General features: G+C 49.0%; 1 protein-coding gene across 4 annotated transcripts in view; it reads right to left on the reverse strand.

Annotated features, from left to right (window-relative positions):
• Positions 1 to 19,122, reverse strand: part of fhod1 (formin homology 2 domain containing 1) — a 333,883-nt gene that overhangs the window by 41,287 nt on the left and 273,474 nt on the right. For all 4 annotated transcript variants that reach the window (XM_063066732.1, XM_063066733.1, XM_063066734.1 and 1 more), the window contains 2 exons: positions 12,496 to 12,636; positions 10,850 to 11,751 (listed from right to left, as the gene is read on the reverse strand). In XM_063066732.1, the coding sequence (XP_062922802.1) occupies positions 10,850 to 11,751; positions 12,496 to 12,636 (1,043 nt within the window). The remainder of the gene's footprint in view (positions 1 to 10,849; positions 11,752 to 12,495; positions 12,637 to 19,122) is intronic.

Genomic DNA, 19,122 nt, shown 5'->3' on the forward strand with positions numbered 1-19,122 from the left:
TTAAGTTAATCAAACACAAGAGATTCCGCAGATGCTGAAAATCCAGAGCAATACACACAAATGCTGGAGGATCTCAGCAGGTCAGGTAGCATCTATGGAAATGAATAAACAGTTGATGTTTTGGGTGAGATCATTTTCAGGGCTGAGAAGGAAGTGGGAAGGCGCCAGAATGAAAAAGTGGAGGGGTGGGGTTAAGGGGGTCGAGCTAGAAGGTGAGAGGTGAAGCCAGGGGGTTGGGAAAGGTAAAGGGCTGGAGATGAAGGAATCCGATAGGAACAGAGAGTGGATCACAGGAGAAAGTGAAGAAGGTGGGGAACCAGAGGAAGTGATAGGCAGGTGAGGAGCAGAGGTAAGAAGCTAGAGGAGGCATAGAAAAGAAAGGGGGAGGGGTGGAAATAAAATTACTGGAAGGAGAAATCAATGTTTTGCCATCATATTGGAGGCTGCCTAGATGGAATCTGAGATGTTGCTCCTCCACCCTGAGAGTGGCCACATCATAGCACAAGAAGAAATCATGGACCAACATGTCAGCACAGGAATGGGAATTGGAATTAAAATGTTTGGCTACCGGGAATTTCCACTTTTGGTGGCTGGAGCAGAGGTGCTCAACATAGCAATCTCTCAACTTATGTTGAGTCTCGCCAATGTAGAGGAGGTCATATCAGGAGTACTGGATGCATTAGATGACCCCAACAGATTTCCCGGTGACGTTTTGGCTCACCTGGAAGGATTGTTTGGAGCTCTGAATGGAGGTGAGGGAGGAGGTGAGTGGGAAGGTGTAGCATTTCTGTTACTCGCAGGGATATGTGCCAAAGGGAGATTAGTGGGGGGGTGGAATGAATGGACAAAGGAATCACGGAGAGAGCAAGCCTTGTGGAAAGTGGAGAGTTGGGAGGGGTAATGTAATATTATCTTTGGTGGTTGGATCCCATTGAAGATGGTGGAAGTTGTGGAGAATGGTGTGTTGGATGCAGAGGCTCAGGGGATGAGAGGCGAGGACAAGAGGGAGAAAGGGAACCCCTGTTCTTTGAAGGTAGAGGGCATCTCTGATGTCCTGGAAAGGAAAGCCTCATCCTGGGAATAGATATAGCAGAGACAAGGGAACAGAGAAATGGGAATGGCATTTTTACAGGAGACAGTGTGGGAAAAGGTATAGTCAATGTACCTGTGGGAATCAACAGCTTTATAAAATATGTCTGTAGTTAGTTTGTCTCCAGAGATGGAGACAGAGAGATTGAGAAACTAGAGGGAGGTGTCAGAAATGGAGGCAAAGTTGATAAAATTGACGAGCTCAGCATGGGTGCATGAAGCAGCGCCAAGGCAGTCATCAAAGTAGCGCAGGAAGAATTGGGGCAAATTACCAGGGAAGGCTTGGAACATGTACTGTTCTACGTAGCAACAAAGAGGCTGGCATAACTGGGGCTCATGACCCATGGCTTCCCCTAGAGTTTGGAGAAAGTGGGGAGGAGCCAAAGGAGAAATTGTTGAGGGAATAATCACATTGCAATTTTTTTATTTATTCCTGTTTGTATCAGAAGAGGCTCACTCCTACTGGAAACATCTCAGGCCATAATCAGCTGTCGCAGGGCACTCATTGGCATCTGCAGTTACTCGGATTGTCCCAACACATGCAGATGCACCAAAGTGTTTGCTTGCTATCATAGTGGGAAAAAAGGATACCTTTAATCTGAGAAAACAAGACAACCACCTACCGATCCCGTAAGCCAATCAAACTGAAGAACAGTAAAATTAACAGCAAAATCAGTGGGCAAGGGGGAGCAGGAGGGGGAGGGGGAGGGGAATTTAATGTCAAATTGGTACTGACGCCAAGAAACTGATGTGCCCTCTTAAAGAGCGACCGATGAACAGTCGTTTTAGAGACATTCAGGTAATTTAGAGGCGGTGGAGGGGTACCGGTGGTAGAGGAGACATGAGAGAGGAAGACTAACTGGTGCAACATGGAGAGATTAGCAAGTCACAGCTTTCAAAATGATGGGGCTTGTGTCAATCAGGATAGGGAGGTCTGCATCTTTAAGTGACCAACGGTACTTCCCAAGTGAGTTTACCCAAGCACTCAGTCATGTTTCTAGAATGTTGCAGTGAGATCCGGAAATAGTCAAAAAGGCAGCCAACTCCAAAAGCAACTTTTGGGTGTTCAGTGCTGAACAAAAACAGTCAGGCCTGTCCGAATCTTCAGAGAGACAGAAAGAGAGGGGACACACACACACACACACACACACACACACAAACACATGGGGAGATGGAAGGAGGGAGAGAGAGAGAGAGAGAGAGAGAGAGGAGAGGTGGGGGGGAGAGAGAGAGAGAGTGGGTGGGAGAGAAGGGGTGGGAGAGAGGGAGTGTGTGGGAGAGAGAGAGGGGTTATGTGGGAGAGAGGGGGTGTGTGGGAGAGAGGGTGTGTGGGAGAGAGGGGGTGTGTGTGAGAGAGAGGGGTTGTGTGGGAGAGAGAGGGTGTGCGAGAGAGGGGTTGTGTGTGAGAGAGAGGGGTTGTGTGGGAGAGAGAGGGTGTGGGAGAGAGGGGTTGTGTGTGAGAGAGAGGTTGTGTGGGAGAGAGGGTGTGTGGGAGAGAGGGTGTGTGGGAGAGAGGGTGTGTGGGAGAGAGGGGTTGTGTGGGAGAGAGGGGTTGTGTGGGATAGAGGAGGTGTGTGGGATAGAGGAGGTGTGGGAGAGAGGGGGTGTGTGGGAGAGAGAGGGAGTGTGGGAGAGAGGGGGTGTGTGGGAGAGAGAGGGAGTGTGGGAGAGAGGGGTTGTGTGGGAGAGAGAGGAGGTGTGGGAGAGAGAGGTGGTGTGGGAGAGAGAGGAGGTGTGGGAGAGAGGGGTTGTGTGGGAGAGAGGGGTTATGTGGAGAGAGAGTGGGTGGGAGAGAGGGAGTGTGTGGGAGAGAGAGAGGGGTTATGTGGGAGAGAGGGGGTATGTGGGAGAGAGGGGTGTGGGGGAGAGAGGGGGTGTGGGGGAGAGAGAGAGAGGGTGTGTAGGAGAGAGAGGGGTTGTGTGGGAGAGAGAGAGGGTGTGTGGGAGAGAGGGTGTGTGGGAAAGAGGAGGTGTGTGGGAGAGAGGGGGGTTGTGTGGGAGAGAGGGGGTGCGTGTGAGAGAGGGGGTGTGTGTGAGAGAGAGGGGGTGTGTGGGAGAGACAGGGTGTGGGAGAGACAGGGTGTGGGAGAGAGGGGTTGTGTGGGAGAGCGGGGTTGTGTGTGAGAGAGAGGGGTTGTGTGGGAGAGAGGGTGTGTGGGAGAGAGGGGTTGTGTGGGAGAGAGGGGTTGTGTGGGAGAGCGGGGTTGTGTGTGAGAGAGAGGGGTTGTGTGGGAGAGAGGGTGTGTGGGAGAGAGGGGTTGTGTGGGAGAGAGGGGTTGTGTGGGAGAGAGGGGCTGTGTGGGATAGAGGAGGTGTGGGAGAGAGAGTGTGTGGGAGAGAGGGGTTGTGTGGGAGAGAGAGATGGTGTGTGGGAGAGAGGGGGTGTGTGTGAGAGAGGGGGTGTGTGGGAGAGAGGGGGTGTGTGGGAGAGAGAGGGGTTGTGTGGGAGAGAGAGAGGGGTTATGTGGGAGAGAGGGGTTGTGTGTGAGAGGGGTTGTGTGGGAGAGAGGGGGTGTGTGTGAGAGAGGGGGTGTGTGGGAGAGAGGGGGTGTGTGGGAGAGAGGAGGGTTGTGTGGGAGAGAGAGGGTGTGGGAGAGAGGGGTTGTGTGTGAGAGAGAGGGGTTGTGTGGGAGAGAGAGGGTGTGGGAGAGAGGGGTTGTGTGTGAGAGAGAGGTTGTGTGGGAGAGAGGGTGTGTGGGAGAGAGGGGTTGTGTGGGAGAGAGGGGGTGTGTGGGATAGAGGGGGTGTGTGGGATAGAGGAGGTGTGTGGGATAGAGGAGGTGTGGGAGAGAGAGTGTGTGGGAGAGAGAGTGTGTGGGAGAGAGAGTGTGTGGGAGAGAGAGGGTGTGTGGGAGAGAGAGGGAGTGTGGGAGAGAGGGGTTGTGTGGGAGAGAGAGGAGGTGTGGGAGAGAGAGGAGGTGTGGGAGAGAGGGGTTGTGTGGGAGAGAGGGGTTGTGTGGGAGAGAGGGGTTGTGTGGAGAGAGAGTGGGTGGGAGAGAGAGAGGGGTTATGTGGGAGAGAGAGAGAGGGGTTATGTGGGAGAGAGGGGGTATGTGGGAGAGAGGGGGTGTGGGGGAGAGAGGGGGTGTGGGGGAGAGAGGGGTTGTGTGGGAGAGAGAGAGGGTGTGTGGGAGAGAGGGTGTGTGGGAAAGAGGAGGTGTGTGGGAGAGAGGGGGGTTGTGTGGGAGAGAGGGGGTGCGTGTGAGAGAGGGGGTGCGTGTGAGAGAGAGGGGGTGTGTGGGAGAGAGAGGGTGTGGGAGAGAGAGGGTGTGGGAGAGAGAGGGTGTGGGAGAGAGAGGGTGTGGGAGAGAGGGGTTGTGTGGGAGAGAGGGGTTGTGTGGGAGAGAGGGGTTGTGTGTGAGAGAGTGGGGTTGTGTGGGAGAGAGGGTGTGTGGGAGAGAGGGGTTGTGTGGGAGAGAGGGGTTGTGTGGGAGAGAGGGGCTGTGTGGGATAGAGGAGGTGTCGGAGAGAGAGTGTGTGGGAGAGAGGGGTTGTGTGGGAGAGAGAGATGGTGTGTGGGAGAGAGGGGGTGTGTGTGAGAGAGGGGTTGTGTGTGAGAGGGGTTGTGTGGGAGAGAGGGGGTGTGTGTGAGAGAGGGGGTGTGTGTGAGAGAGAGGGGGTGTGTGGGAGAGAGAGGGGATGTGTGAGAGAGGGGGTGTGTGGGAGAGAGAGGGGTTGTGTGGGAGAGAGAGTGGGGTTATGTGGGAGAGAGGGGGTGTGTGTGAGAGAGGGGGTGTGTGGGAGAGAGAGGGGTTGTGTGGGAGAGAGAGTGGGGTTATGTGGGAGAGAGGGGTTGTGTGTGAGAGGGGTTGTGTGTGAGAGAGGTGTTGTGTGGGAGAGAGGGGGTGTGTGTGAGAGGGGTTGTGTGTGAGAGAGGTGTTGTGTGGGAGAGAGGGGGTGTGTGTGAGAGAGAGGGGGTGTGTGGGAGAGAGAGGGGTTGTGTGGGAGAGAGGGTGTGTGGGAGAGAGGGGTTGTGTGGGAGAGAGGGGTTGTGTGGGAGAGAGGGGCTGTGTGGGATAGAGGAGGTGTCGGAGAGAGAGTGTGTGGGAGAGAGGGGTTGTGTGGGAGAGAGAGATGGTGTGTGGGAGAGAGGGGGTGTGTGTGAGAGAGGGGTTGTGTGTGAGAGGGGGTTGTGTGGGAGAGAGGGGGTGTGTGTGAGAGAGGGGGTGTGTGTGAGAGAGAGGGGGTGTGTGGGAGAGAGAGGGGATGTGTGGGAGAGAGGGATTGAGTGGGAGAGAGAATGGGTGGGAGAGAGGGAGTGTGTGGGAGAGAGAGAGGGGTTATGTGGGAGAGAGGGGGTGTGTGGGAGAGAGGGGGTGTGGGGGAGAGAGGGGATGTGTGTGAGAGAGGGGGTGTGTGTGAGAGAGGGGGTGTGTGGGAGAGAGAGGGGTTGTGTGGGAGAGAGAGTGGGGTTATGTGGGAGAGAGGGGTTGTGTGTGAGAGGGGTTGTGTGTGAGAGAGGTGTTGTGTGGGAGAGAGGGGGTGTGTGTGAGAGAGAGGGGGTGTGTGGGAGAGAGAGGGGTTGTGTGGGAGAGAGAGGGGTTGTGTGGGAGAGAGGGGGTGTGTGGGAGAGAGGGGTTGTGTGGGAGAGAGAGGGGTTGTGTGGGAGAGAGAGGGGTTGTGTGGGAGAGAGAGGGTGTGGGAGAGTGGGGTTGTGTGTGAGAGAGAGGGGTTGTGTGGGAGAGAAGGTGTGTGGGAGAGAGGGGGTGTGTGGGATAGAGGAGGTGTGGGAGAGAGGGGGTGTGTGGGATAGAGGAGGTGTGTGGGATAGAGGAGGTGTGTGGGATAGAGGAGGTGTGGGAGAGAGAGTGTGTGGGAGAGAGAGTGTGTGGGAGAGAGGGGGTGTGTGGGAGAGAGAGGGAGTGTGGGAGAGAGGGGTTGTGTGGGAGAGAGAGTGGGTGGGAGAGAGGGAGTGTGTGGGAGAGAGAGAGGGGTTGTGTGGGAGAGAGACAGGGGGTGTGTGGGAGAGAGAGGAGGTGTGGGAGAGAGGGATTGAGTGGGAGAGAGAGTGGGTGGGAGAGAGGGAGTGTGTGGGAGAGAGAGAGGGGTTATGTGGGAGAGAGGGGTTGTGTGGGAGAGAGGGGGTGTGTGGGATAGAGGAGGTGTGGGAGAGAGGGGGTGTGTGGGATAGAGGAGGTGCGTGGGATAGAGGAGGTGTGGGAGAGAGTGTGTGGGAGAGAGAGGGAGTGTGGGAGAGAGAGGGAGTGTGGGAGAGAGAGGGAGTGTGGGAGAGAGGGGTTGTGTGGGAGAGAGAGTGGGTGGGAGAGTGGGAGTGTGTGGGAGAGAGAGAGGGGTTGTGTGGGAGTGAGAGAGGGGGTGTGGGGGAGAGAGGGGGTGTGTGGGAGAGAGAGGAGGTGTGGGAGAGAGGGATTGAGTGGGAGAGAGAGTGGGTGGGAGAGAGGGAGTGTGTGGGAGAGAGAGAGGGGTTATGTGGGAGAGAGGGGGTGTGTGGGAGAGAGGGGGTGTGTGGGAGAGAGGGGGTGTGTGGGAGAGAGGGGGTGTGTGGGAGAGAGGGGGTGTGTGGGAGAGAGAGGGGTTGTGTGGGAGAGAGAGTGGGGTTATGTGGGAGAGAGGGGTTGTGTGTGAGAGGGGTTGTGTGTGAGAGAGGTGTTGTGTGGGAGAGAGGGTGTGTGTGTGAGAGGGGGTGTGTGTGAGAGAGGGTGTGTGTGTGAGAGAGGGGGTGTGTGTGAGAGAGAGGGGGTGTGTGGGAGAGAGAGGGGGTGTGTGGGAGAGAGAGGGGTTGTGTGGGAGAGAGAGGGGTTGTGTGGGAGAGAGGGGGTGTGTGGGAGAGAGGGGGTGTGTGGGAGAGAGGGGGTGTGTGGGAGAGAAGGTGTGTGGGAGAGAGGGGTTGTGTGGGAGAGAGGGGGTGTATGGGATAGAGGAGGTGTGGGAGAGAGGGGGTGTGTGGGATAGAGGAGGTGTGTGGGATAGAGGAGGTGTGGGAGAGAGAGTGTGTGGGAGAGAGAGTGTGTGGGAGAGAGGGGGTGTGTGGGAGAGAGAGGGAGTGTGGGAGAGAGGGGTTGTGTGGGAGAGAGAGTGGGTGGGAGAGAGAGAGAGGGGGTGTGGGGGAGAGAGGGGTTGTGTGGGAGAGAGGGGGTGTGTGGGAGAGAGAGGAGGTGTGGGAGAGAGGGATTGAGTGGGAGAGAGAGTGGGTGGGAGAGAGGGAGTGTGTGGGAGAGAGAGAGGGGTTATGTGGGAGAGAGGGGGTGTGTGGGAGAGAGGGGGGTGTGGGAGAGAGGGGGTGTGGGGGAGAGAGGGGGTGTGGGGGAGAGAGGGGGTGTGTGGGAGAGAGGGGTTGTGTGGGAGAGAGAGGGGTTGTGTGGGAGAGAGAGTGGGGTTATGTGGGAGAGAGGGGTTGTGTGTGAGAAGGGTTGTGTGTGAGAGAGGTGTTGTGTGGGAGAGAGGGGGTGTGTGTGAGAGAGAGGGGGTGTGTGGGAGAGAGAGGGGTTGTGTGGGAGAGAGAGGGGTTGTGTGGGAGAGAGAGGGGTTGTGTGGGAGAGAGGGGGTGTGTGGGAGAGAGGGGTTGTGTGGGAGAGAGAGGGGTTGTGTGGGAGAGAGAGGGGTTGTGTGGGAGAGAGAGGGTGTGGGAGAGTGGGGTTGTGTGTGAGAGAGAGGGGTTGTGTGGGAGAGAAGGTGTGTGGGAGAGAGGGGGTGTGTGGGATAGAGGAGGTGTGGGAGAGAGGGGGTGTGTGGGATAGAGGAGGTGTGGGAGAGAGAGTGTGTGGGAGAGAGAGTGTGTGGGAGAGAGAGTGTGTGGGAGAGAGGGGGTGTGTGGGAGAGAGAGGGAGTGTGGGAGAGAGGGGTTGTGTGGGAGAGAGAGTGGGTGGGAGAGAGGGAGTGTGTGGGAGAGAGAGAGGGGTTGTGTGGGAGAGAGACAGGGGGTGTGTGGGAGAGAGAGGAGGTGTGGGAGAGAGGGATTGAGTGGGAGAGAGAGTGGGTGGGAGAGAGGGAGTGTGTGGGAGAGAGAGAGGGGTTATGTGGGAGAGAGGGGGTGTGTGGGAGAGAGTGGGTGTGGGGGAGAGAGGGGATGTGTGGGAGAGAGAGGGTGTGTGGGAGAGAGAGGGGTTGTGTGGGAGAGAGGGGTTGTGTGGGAGAGAGGGGTTGTGTGGGAGAGAGAGAGGGTGTGTGGGAGAGAGAGAGGGTGTGTGGGAGAGAGGGGTTATGTGGGAGAGAGGGGTTGTGTGTGAGAGAGGGGGTGTGTGGGAGAGATGAGGTGTGTGGGAGAGATGGGGTGTGTGGGAGAGAGGGGGTGTGTGGGAGAGAGAGGGGTTGTGTGGGAGAGAGAGAGGGGTTATGTGGGAGAGAGGGGTTGTGTGTGAGAGAGGGAGTGTGTGGGAGAGGGGGTGTGTGTGGGAGAGAGAGGGTTTGTGTGGGAGAGAGGGGGTGTGTGGGAGAGAGGGGGTGTGTGGGAGAGAGGGGGTGTGTGTGAGAGAGGAGGGTTGTGTGAGAGAGGAGGGTTGTGTGGGAGAGAGGGGGTGTGTGGGAGAGAGGGGGTGTGTGGGAGAGAGGGGGGTTGTGTGTGAGAGAGGGGGTGTGTGTGAGAGAGGGGGTGTGTGTGAGAGAGAGGGGTTGTGTGGGAGAGAGAGGGTGTGAGAGAGAGGGGTTGTGTGTGAGAGAGAGGGGGTGTGTGAGAGAGAGGGGTTGTGTGGGAGAGAGGGTGTGTGGGAGAGAGGCGTTGTGTGGGAGAGAGGCGTTGTGTGGGAGAGAGGTGTTGTGTGGGAGAGAGGTGTTGTGTGGGAGAGAGGGGGTGTGTGGGAGAGAGGGGGTGTGTGGGAGAGAGGGGGTGTGTGGGAGAGAGGGGGTGTGGGAGAGAGAGTGTGTGGGAGAGAGGGGGTGTGGGAGAGTGGGAGGGAGGGAGACAGAGCGAGGGAGGGGACAGAGAGGGGATGGAAAGAGAGAGAAAGAGAGAGGGACAGAGAAAGAAAGAGAGAGGGAGGGAGAGAGAGTGTGGGGGGACAGAGGAGGGGGACAGAGAGAGGGAGAGAGAGAGACAGAGAGAGAAAGACAGAGAGAGAGAAAGAGAGGGAAAGAGGGACAGAGAGAGAGGGAGAGAGGGACAGAGAGAGAGGGAGAGAGAGAGACAGAGAGAGAGAAAGAGAGGGAAAGACAGGGACAGAGAGAGAGAGGGAGAGAGGGACAGAGAGTGAGGTGGGTAGGGACACAGAGAGAGAGAGAGAGAGAGAGAGAGAGAGAGAGAGGAGGGAAGGGACAGTGAGAGGGGCAGAGGGAGAGGGAGAGAGAGGGGGAGAGGTGGAGGGAGAGAGGGGGAGACACACACAGACAGAGAGAAACAGAGAGACACTACAGGTGGAGCATCACGTTTAGCACGGCAGTTACTGCGACACTACTACAGCTCTGGGCGGAGGTCAGAGTTCAGTTCTGATGCTATTGGTAAGGATTTTGTATGTCCTCCCCATGACTGCTTGGGTGACCTCTGGGTGCTCCAGTTTCCTCCCACAATCCAAAGACCTATCGGTTAGTAGGCTAATTGGACAGCGTAAATTGTCCTGTGATTAGGCTAGTGTTAAATATTGCAGGTTGTTGGGGGTGTGGCCTGCTGGGTCACTATATCTCTAAATAAAATAAATAAATAAACAAACAGAGATATGGAGACGGGGGCCAAAGAATTATTGCAGTAACAGGAAAGAGAGGAAAGTGAAAGAAAAATATTTTAGCTTTCTAAAAGATATCCAATAAGGTTAACACCTGAAGGAAAGAAATGCCCAGCAAGGATTGGCAGTGTTTAACACAGCTTCACGTTTTAGGGTTGGCATCTACAACTCGAGAGCCACGTGCAGCTCTCCTCTCTCCTCAGCCAGTCCCTGCCATTCCTTCAGGAATACAAGGTCTACCCTGCTCCTATTTCCATTTAAATCTCACTATCTAATTATGGATATTGTTGAACTTCATTGTCCCCTCACCCTCTGCTTGTCGATGCAATGTGTGGATCACTGTACGCTAGGAAGTGCCCAAGTTCCAAGTTTAAACTCTTTAGGCATTGTTTCATTCTCCTCACTCCTCACACCATCACCCTTCACCGTTTTCCTTTCAGCCAAACACTTTGCCATGTTTCATGGTGAGAGCTGGAGTGGAGGATAAGAGATGACATAATTGAGGGATGAGGGGTATAGGCAGGGTAGATTGCAGGGAATTTTTCCCCATTTCAGACATATTTAAAATTAGAGGACGTAGATTTAAAGTAAGGGAGGTGGGGGTAGGTCAGTGGTGGGGAGAGGGTCCAGTATCAGCCAGAGAAAGATGAGAGCATGGAATGCACAGCTGGAGAGAATGGTGGAAGCAGAGTGACGAACAGCATTTAAAAACTGTCTAGATGAGCACTTGAATCACCTAGCCAGAGGAAGCAGTGGGCCAAGAGCTGGAAAATAGGATTAATACAGATGAATCCCCAGTGGTCAGCATGGACATATTGAGATGAGTGGTCTCCTCCCACGGTATGCGTCTCCCATGGCTCCATGTTCCATAATCAAAGTTGATCTTAAAAGAAAGATTTTCAAAACACCTTGCTAATTCATTCCAGCATACATTCACATACATTTCTGACCCTGGAAGCACATAAGCAATTAAAAGTGTTCCATTATATACGTAAAATCTGTGTGTGGCATGTGATGACATGCTTTCATTCCATTTGAAATAGAATTAGAAATTAGCCATTCATTACCAAATGGTAACCACAGGTACTGAAATTCATAGAATGCTTTTTGCTTTATTATTTTTAATCAAAAGACAACCAGTCTCTTACCTTTGTAGGAAGTTCCTTTGCTTTAGATTCAAACAAGTGTTCTAACTTAGTAGTGTCCACAGTTACTTTATCTAAGGAAGACCAGACTGTTCCCCGGCCAAATTTACAGCTCCTGAAAGGGCCTTCTGGTTGCTTTAGTTCCTTCCAGAAGAGCTTAACAGTTTTTCTCTTCTTTGTAAATGCAGAGTCTGCTCCTTGAGGTGGTGACAGACTGGAAGGTGGGGGTGGAGGAGGGATAGGGGGGCTAGGAACTAGTCCGAAAGATGGTGGCGGTGGCGGTGGTGGTGGTGGCGGAGGTGGCAGACACCCGGGTGGTGCAGGGGGTAGTGGGGGAGGTGGGATTATTGAACTACCAAGCGATGGAACAGCTTGTTTATCAACCACATCAGAGTCTGCATCCAAAACGTCTACATCCTCCTCATCCCGTAGGTCCGTAAAGTCTAAATCTTTGATCTTCAGCTTTCTTGGACTTGCTTCAAGCTGATCCCACATGTATTCAGAGTCCTTCTTCAATGGCATAATTATAGGGGTTTTCTCTACATTTTTCTCATTCAGTTCAGCCTCAATACTAAACTGTTGCTTCAAAGCCTTGATCTGAGGTTCAGCAAATTTCTCCAAAGTGGCTTTTACACTCCCAGTAATGCCTTCAGTGATGGGTTTCTTTTGACTTTCCTCATTCTGATGGATGTCCTGCTTGGAAAAGCGTTCCATCAAACTTGCTGTGGATTCCACCAAAGCCTCCTCTGCAAGTTTCTTCTCACTTGCCGTAGAGACCTTCTCCTGGGTTACCTTCAAGCTGCTGGCCTTGGTTTTGGCATACAACATGTCCAGCATAAACTTCTTGTCATTGGAGATAGCACTGCACTGCTCCAGGCTGGACTGGCGGATAAGGCATCGACCTGCTGCCAAACAAAAGAAATCATAGTAAGAGCCCTATAATGTCCATGAGCAGGCAAAGCATTTTAAAGAAAACAGTGAACACTTGCTTAAAGTTTCAAACTGAAAACAAACAGATTGAGGATGAGGGTAAAACAATAACTTTTGCTTACTTCTGTGGTGGCTGCCATTGGAACAAACTTCTGAACTTCCACATGCCACCATTTTGAAGTTAACGGAGAAAAATTATGTTGCTCATCAGAATAGCAGAAGTAATGTGGAAGCGCTGCTACAAGTTCCACCCTCTGCACTGTGTAGTGTGCAAAGTGAGGGAAAACTAAACAAAGTACAACATTTGTTTTGCACCAAGCAAGAACATGACCATCTGATCTAAACAATTTACATACTTTTTAACATAAACTTCAAATTACAAGTAATTTACTTTCCCCAAGCTAGGGAGTAGCAACTAAGTGTATTGCCTGGCAAATATCAAAGAGGTTTCTTGATCATATCAAAAACCTCTTAGCATTTTCAAAAAGCTACAAGTCTCCTTACTTAATTAACAAAAGAAAGTAAAGGCAAGACCAATGAAGGGATGGGAAATCATTGATCTAAAAGCTGATCAAAAGATTCATCTTTGCAGAAGTAACTTTCCACATTGTTTATTGAGGAATGTTGACCCTTTCCGTTTGTGAAACTGTTATTAGCAGATGAGCCTGCAGTATGCTCTTGGGGAATAAACGGATGCAAAAAGATGCAATCTTTCTTGCCTGTCTCATTATTGCCCGCCTGTCTGTCTTCTCTCTCTTCCCTCTCCAACGTACTGCTGGTCGAAGAGCTGCTGGAGGCTGAACAAGTTTCTCTTTCATTTAGCGCTTCATTCTGCTGTTCCTTTTCACTTAGTGCCTCGACTGTCAGAGAGAAGAATGATTCAGTTTATCGAACCTCTTTTGTAACCCTGTATATATTTTCAGGAACAGTCATATATTCCACAGTTAACAGTATGAAAAAATACTCAGTTGTCATAAACACATGCAAGCCTACATCCTGATATTTCACAATATTTTGATAAGCCCAGAAACAGAACTCACTCAAAATTTATTCATCTAACCAACTACTGAAATAGCTCTTGATCAAACCATCAAAAATATCCAGTTCTGAGTCATTCTATTTAACATGTTTCCCAGGTTAGATGACAGGTCTTGGCTTTCAGCTAGACTTAGTTGTGATAACAGCTGGGGTGTAAGAGTATACCTTCAGACAACTAGGGTCCTGTAAGAAAAGTAAACCAACTGCAGATGAAACAAAACACAGAAATTAGTGTAAACATTCAGTACGTCAAGCCGCATCTGTGGAAATAATTAACCTTGTAAGTCACAGATGTACAACTGATACATCACAAGAAATCAAGTTAGTTGAAGATGCAGAACTCAATATTGAATCCAAAACGCTGGGTCTGGGCCATCCTTGTGGAATGAACACAGGTGCAATGCAAAGCACTCACCCAATCTTTGATTGGCTTCTCCACGGTGAACTAGGAAGTCAATCTGGGACCTGGATCGTGGAAAGGAAGGAGATGAAAGGACTTATGTTGCATCACCAGTGGATGCAAGGGAAAATGCTCTCGGAAAGGTGCTGGTCGGAGAGAATGGAGGAATTGATCAGGGAGTCCAATTTTTACTTGATCACATCAATTTAAGTTCCTCAAGTGTGGCAGTAGGGTGTGCAAATCCTGCCTGTTAACCACAGTGCTACTGTCTAGTTTTAACTACATAATCTCCTGAAGGAAATTACTACGACCTTGTAAATGGTAATTGGGACAGGTTGCAGGATTTCTAAACTGAAACAGAAAAAATAGGAAATTTATTGTCCCTATCTGTAAAGGGTGAAAATATAATGTAACTATTAATTTTTATCTAGACTTAACATGATTTATACAAACATTTCCAAGGTTCCAAAAGGAAACACTAGAGAATCTGCAGATGCTGGAAATCCAGAATAACACACACAAAATGCTGAAGGAATTCAGCAGATCAGGCAGCATCTATGGAGAGGAATCAACAGTCCATTATTGTTATTTTCTCTCTCTCCTTAAAACCTACCACTTTCTTCTTCTCTGTGTCAAACTGACGTGTGAAGTTATTAATATTGCCTGTCATGAGTCACTTCACACAAAATGCTGGAGGAACTCAGCAGCCCAGGCAGTAATTATGAAAAAGAGCACAGTCGACATTTCAGGCCAAGACCCTTCAGCAGTCCTGCATTTTGTGTGTGTTGCTTGGATATCCACCACCTGCAGATTTTCTCTTGTTTGAGTCATTTCAGTATGTCGGAGGCGCAAGCATTGTTGCTGATTCTTCCACATGGCAAAACCGAGCTGAAATCTCCACCATTTGTTTTCAGTTACCAACGGACTCCATTACTTTGGTGAACATTTTCATTGTTTAACCTACTTATTATGTCACCATTAATAACATTAATATCAGTAGATTTTCATTTGGAGTATCAGAAAGGCATAACAGTTGAAGAGGTTGCCTTCTGTTTCCTGCCATAGGTCACCTCCAGGTAAACCTTGGGTGTATGTTAGCCCCTGACTGGGTCTTGTGGTGACATTAGTACTCTTGCCTGCTTATGGAAAGTAACTTAGGCACCAAAACTCATGGATGAATAGGGTTGAGTGGGGGAGGAAAGTGTAAAGATGCAGAAGGCTGGTCAACAGCACATGTTAGAAAATCCATATACTATATATCTTGTATACAACCAGCAACTTCAATTTAATTGACCATCACATTTATAGGTGGCAAAACCTAGACACTGATGCCATTAGATCCTCCCTGGATTCCCAGTTCTTTGCTCATAAAGGGTTTCAGCATTTTTTTTTTGGGCTGGCTATCTTGATTTCTTCTTAGCATCCTCTTTCATTGACTTGTGCCCTAGGAAGGTTATTATTAGGTCCTAGTAAGGTTGATTTTATTAACATTAGCATTTACAGTTTCATTAGCATTATCTCCAACTTTCCCTAACATTTTTCTCTAAATAGAGTTTCCTAAATGATCAATTTGATCTCGCAGAGAAAAAAAAATCTTCATGAAGCTCTAATATGTTATTTTTCAACTGTTCTCTGGCAAAGTTTATCATGCTTGTTATCATGAAGAGGTATTTAGACATTCACCATAACTGGAATGTAACTCTTGTATGACCCGTAAACTTGCCCTATCTGTTGCCATGGCTTATACTTCCAAATTTACAAGTGCAAAGCAAATACATTACTGTTTGTGAGCGTGGGGAGTTATTAAGGTATGAATGTCTGGAGAGACAATCAGATAATGCTGTTTCTATTAATGCACATAGAACATAGCACAGTACAGCTCAGGAACAGGCCATTCGGCCAACAATGTTATGCTGAACCAACCAAAAAGCAAATCAAAAGCACCCAAACACTAATCCCTCCTACCTACACAGTCCATATCCCTCCATCTTCCTTACATCCATGTGCCCATCCAAACATCTCTAAAAAACCTCTGATGTATTTGCTTCTACCACCATACCAGGCATCCACCACTGTCTGAGTAATAAACCCTCGATAACATTCTCACATTCAATGCATGCCCCCTGGTATTAAACATTTCAACACTGGGAAACAGATACTCTCTGTCCACTCTGTCTATGCCTCTCATAATCTTATAAACCTCTATCAGATCTCCCTTCAACCTCCGACTCCATAGAAAACAACCCAAGTTTATCCAGCCTTTTGTGATAGCACGTGCCCTTTAAACCAGACAGCATCCTGGTAAACCTCTTCTGCACCCTCTCCAAAACCTCAACATCCTTCCTATATTGGGGTGACCAGAACTGTACACAATACTCCAGATGTGGCCTAACTAGAGTCTCAAAGTTGCAACACAACCTCCTGACTTTTGACTCAATGTCTCGACTAATAAAAGCAAACACTTCATAAGTCTTCTTAACTACCTTATCGACTTGTGTAGCCACTTCCAAGGAGCTATAAACTTGGATCCCAAGATCTCTCTGCTCAGCCACACTGCTGAGGATCTTGCCCTTAACAGTGTACTGTCTCCTTGCACTTGCCCCACCAAGGCGCAACACCTCATATTTATCTGGGTTAAACTTCATCTGCCATTTCTCTGCCCATATCTGCAACAGATCTATAGTATATCACACTGTACAGTTCCACAATTTCACCAATCTTGGTATCATCCATTAATTTACGAATCCATCCATCTACATTTTCATCCAGGTCATTTATATACATTACGAACAGCAGAGGTCCCAGCACAGACTCCTGTGGAACACCACTAATTACACATCTCCAGCTCAAATAAGTCCCTTCAACCTCTGTCTTCCATGCACAAGCCAGTTCTGAATCCAAAGAGATAATTCGCGGTGGACCTCATGCATCTTAATCTCCTGGATTAGCCTCCCAAGAGGAACCTTACTAAAATCCATGTAGATAACACCTACTGCCAAACCCTCATCAATCTCTCTCGTCACCTTGTCAAAAAACTCAATTCAGTTGGTAACACACAACCTGCCATGCACAAAGCCATTCTGGCTCTCCCTAATTAGGCAATGGTTTTCCAAATGTTCATATACCTTATCCTTCAGAATTTTCTCCAGCAATTTCCCTACAACTGATGTGAGACTCACTGGTCTATAGTTCCCAGGATTTTCCCTCATTCTCTTCTTAAATAGAAGTACATCATTAGCCACTTGCCAGTCCTCCGGGACCTTGCCTGTGGCTAGACAAGACATAAAGATAGTGGTCAAAGGCCCAGCAATGTCGTCTCTTGTCTCCTTCAATAACTTGGTGTAATTCCCATCAGGACTTGGGCAGTTATCCACCTTAATACTCATTAGAAAGCCCAACACTTCCTCTTCCTTGACCTCTGAATGCCCTAATACATTTATACACTCAGCACTGATCTCCTGGTCCTCTATATTTTTTTCCTTGATAAATTTTGAAGCAAAGTACTCTTCAAGTGCTTCACTCACATTCTCTGCATCTAAGCAAATGTTCCCCCTTTACCCTTGAGTGGTCTCACCCTCTTCCTAGTTATCCTCTTGCTCTTGATATACGTATATAACGCCTTGGGATTCACCTTCATCCTACTTGCCAAGGACTTCTCATGGCCCCTCCTGGCTCTCCTAATTCCCTTTAGTTCTTTTCTGGCTTCTTTATACTCCTCATGTGCTTTGTTTGATCCAAACTGCTGAAGATTTACATACTTTTCCTTTTACTTTTTGACTAAATTCATCAGCTCTTTGGACATCCAAGATTTTCTTGTCTTTCATATCCTAGTGCTTCCTTCTAATGGGAACACACCTCTCCTATACTCTGTGCAATTGATCTTTAAACAACCGTCACATGCCTAATGAGGACTTGATAAAGAAAAGGTGTTCCCAATTAACGCTTCATAGTTCCTGCCTAATGCCTTTGTATTTTGCCCTACTCCAATTTAAAGCAAGGATCATACCTATCATGACGGTATGTAGATACCGGCTAATGTAGATGAACTGAACACACTGATGAGGGAGAGGGAGAAGTGGAGAGTCCGTCATCGTGCCAACGCCAGCCCCCTAGGCCTGAGTCGACGTGGTAGTAGTAGTATATAGCTATCCTGAATTTCATGCAATTAAAAGTAATTCTTTTCCACACCATCCCCGCCACCGAAGAGTCAAGTTTCGTTGCAGCCATTTCTGAATTGCTCTGCATCATTCTGGCAATGGGCAAATGTGCTCCTGATGTACAAGGAAACATGTCCCCCAAATCTAGCTCTTTTGGATTTTCCAGGATAAGTTGGGTCACACTGTTCTAAGGAGGATCATTGTTGGGCTCTCCCAGGACAATTGGATTATCCCAATCCTCACTTAAGGTAAGACCTTACTTAACTCAAATTATTTCTCACAGTTATACAACCTCATCCAATTACTGCTATCTTTGGATTACCAATGATAGATTCAAATTATCTAACCTCTTCAGCACATAGGATGATTGCATTTCTTACTCTAATGGCTAGGAGATCCATTTTGCTGAATTGGAAAGAGATTAACCCTCCTATGGTATTTCATTGGTTTTCACAAACTATGGTATGTTTGAATTTGGAAAAAATTAGAAGTGTGGTTTATGACCCTTCCATTAGATTTGAAAAAACTTGGAGGCCATTCATTCAGCATTTTCATTTGATGTAATTTGACCATTTCCAAACTTGTTTTACTTCTCTGTACTGTTGGTTGAGAGACACTAAGGTTTTCTTCTTTCCCATTTTCAAGTTGTTAGTATTGCCCAAGTCTTTTAGTTTAGTTGACTAATTCTGTTTAGTTTAGTTTTTTTTTGGGATGGGGTTTATTTTATTTTATTTTTTTTTCTTTTTCATGATTTTTCTTCAGTTTTTTTTGCTTTGTATTATTCATTATTATTCTACATGATTGGGAGCTTCGTCAATTTTTACTATTTGGTTTTACAATTACTCGTTTTAAATGTAACAATGTATCTCCTACTACTTGTATTTTTGCTTTGTTATGTTCTCATTCCATGAAATTAATAAAAAGATTGAAAAAGAAAGAAATTATTTCTCACAGTTCCTACCAACCTTTGCTGACCTACCCCACAAAACCAGGGCCCCAATCTCCTAAAACCTTCTGACTCACAAATGCCTGACTCTGTCAACTTCCACTTCCTAACTTCAGAATACAAGGAGCCTTCCATCTCCGCTTCCACAGAGTCACAGAGCTGAGTCAGACTTAGCAGACTCATACTCTACAACGAGATGCATCTTTCTGAAGGTTAAGATTACACATCAATGCATCATTGAGCATGTGACATTCTCAATAAAGTTCCAGTCAGTCACCATGATATGCACCATCTCCAGAATTTCACAAGCTATCGTTGAAGGTTGAATTCATGGAAATGGGCTTGTTAGAAGAACTTCCAAATTCCTCTCTCCACTCCATGTCATCTTTCTCCAGTCCCTTCGTTTCCTTGGATCCAGTACAAAATAAGAATGGATAAGGCAGTCGTGACTTGGCAATCTGAGACCATTTCCTTAAAGAGCCTATAGCTGGCACAGGTACTTGTGTAAAGTGGAACAGCAGACAGTGACTGTGCTCTAGAGGTGTTGAGGCAAATTGTTCTTGGTAGCTACTAATCATACAATTCCGAGGGCAGTGGTAGAGGTGCCTTTTTCTGAATGGAGGTCCGTGACCTCCGGTATTCTACAAGGATCAGTGCTAAAAACGTCTGGTCACAACATACATTAATGATCTGGATGTAAATGCAGGTGGTTTGTAAGATTTTAGATGATACTGAAAGTAGTGGAGCTGCAGACAGCAGAGAGGGTTGTCAAAGGATGCAAGGGGATGCAGATCATTTCGAAATT

This window comes from Mobula hypostoma, chromosome 14, assembly GCF_963921235.1.
Source record: "Mobula hypostoma chromosome 14, sMobHyp1.1, whole genome shotgun sequence".
NCBI lineage: Eukaryota > Metazoa > Chordata > Chondrichthyes > Myliobatiformes > Myliobatidae > Mobula > Mobula hypostoma.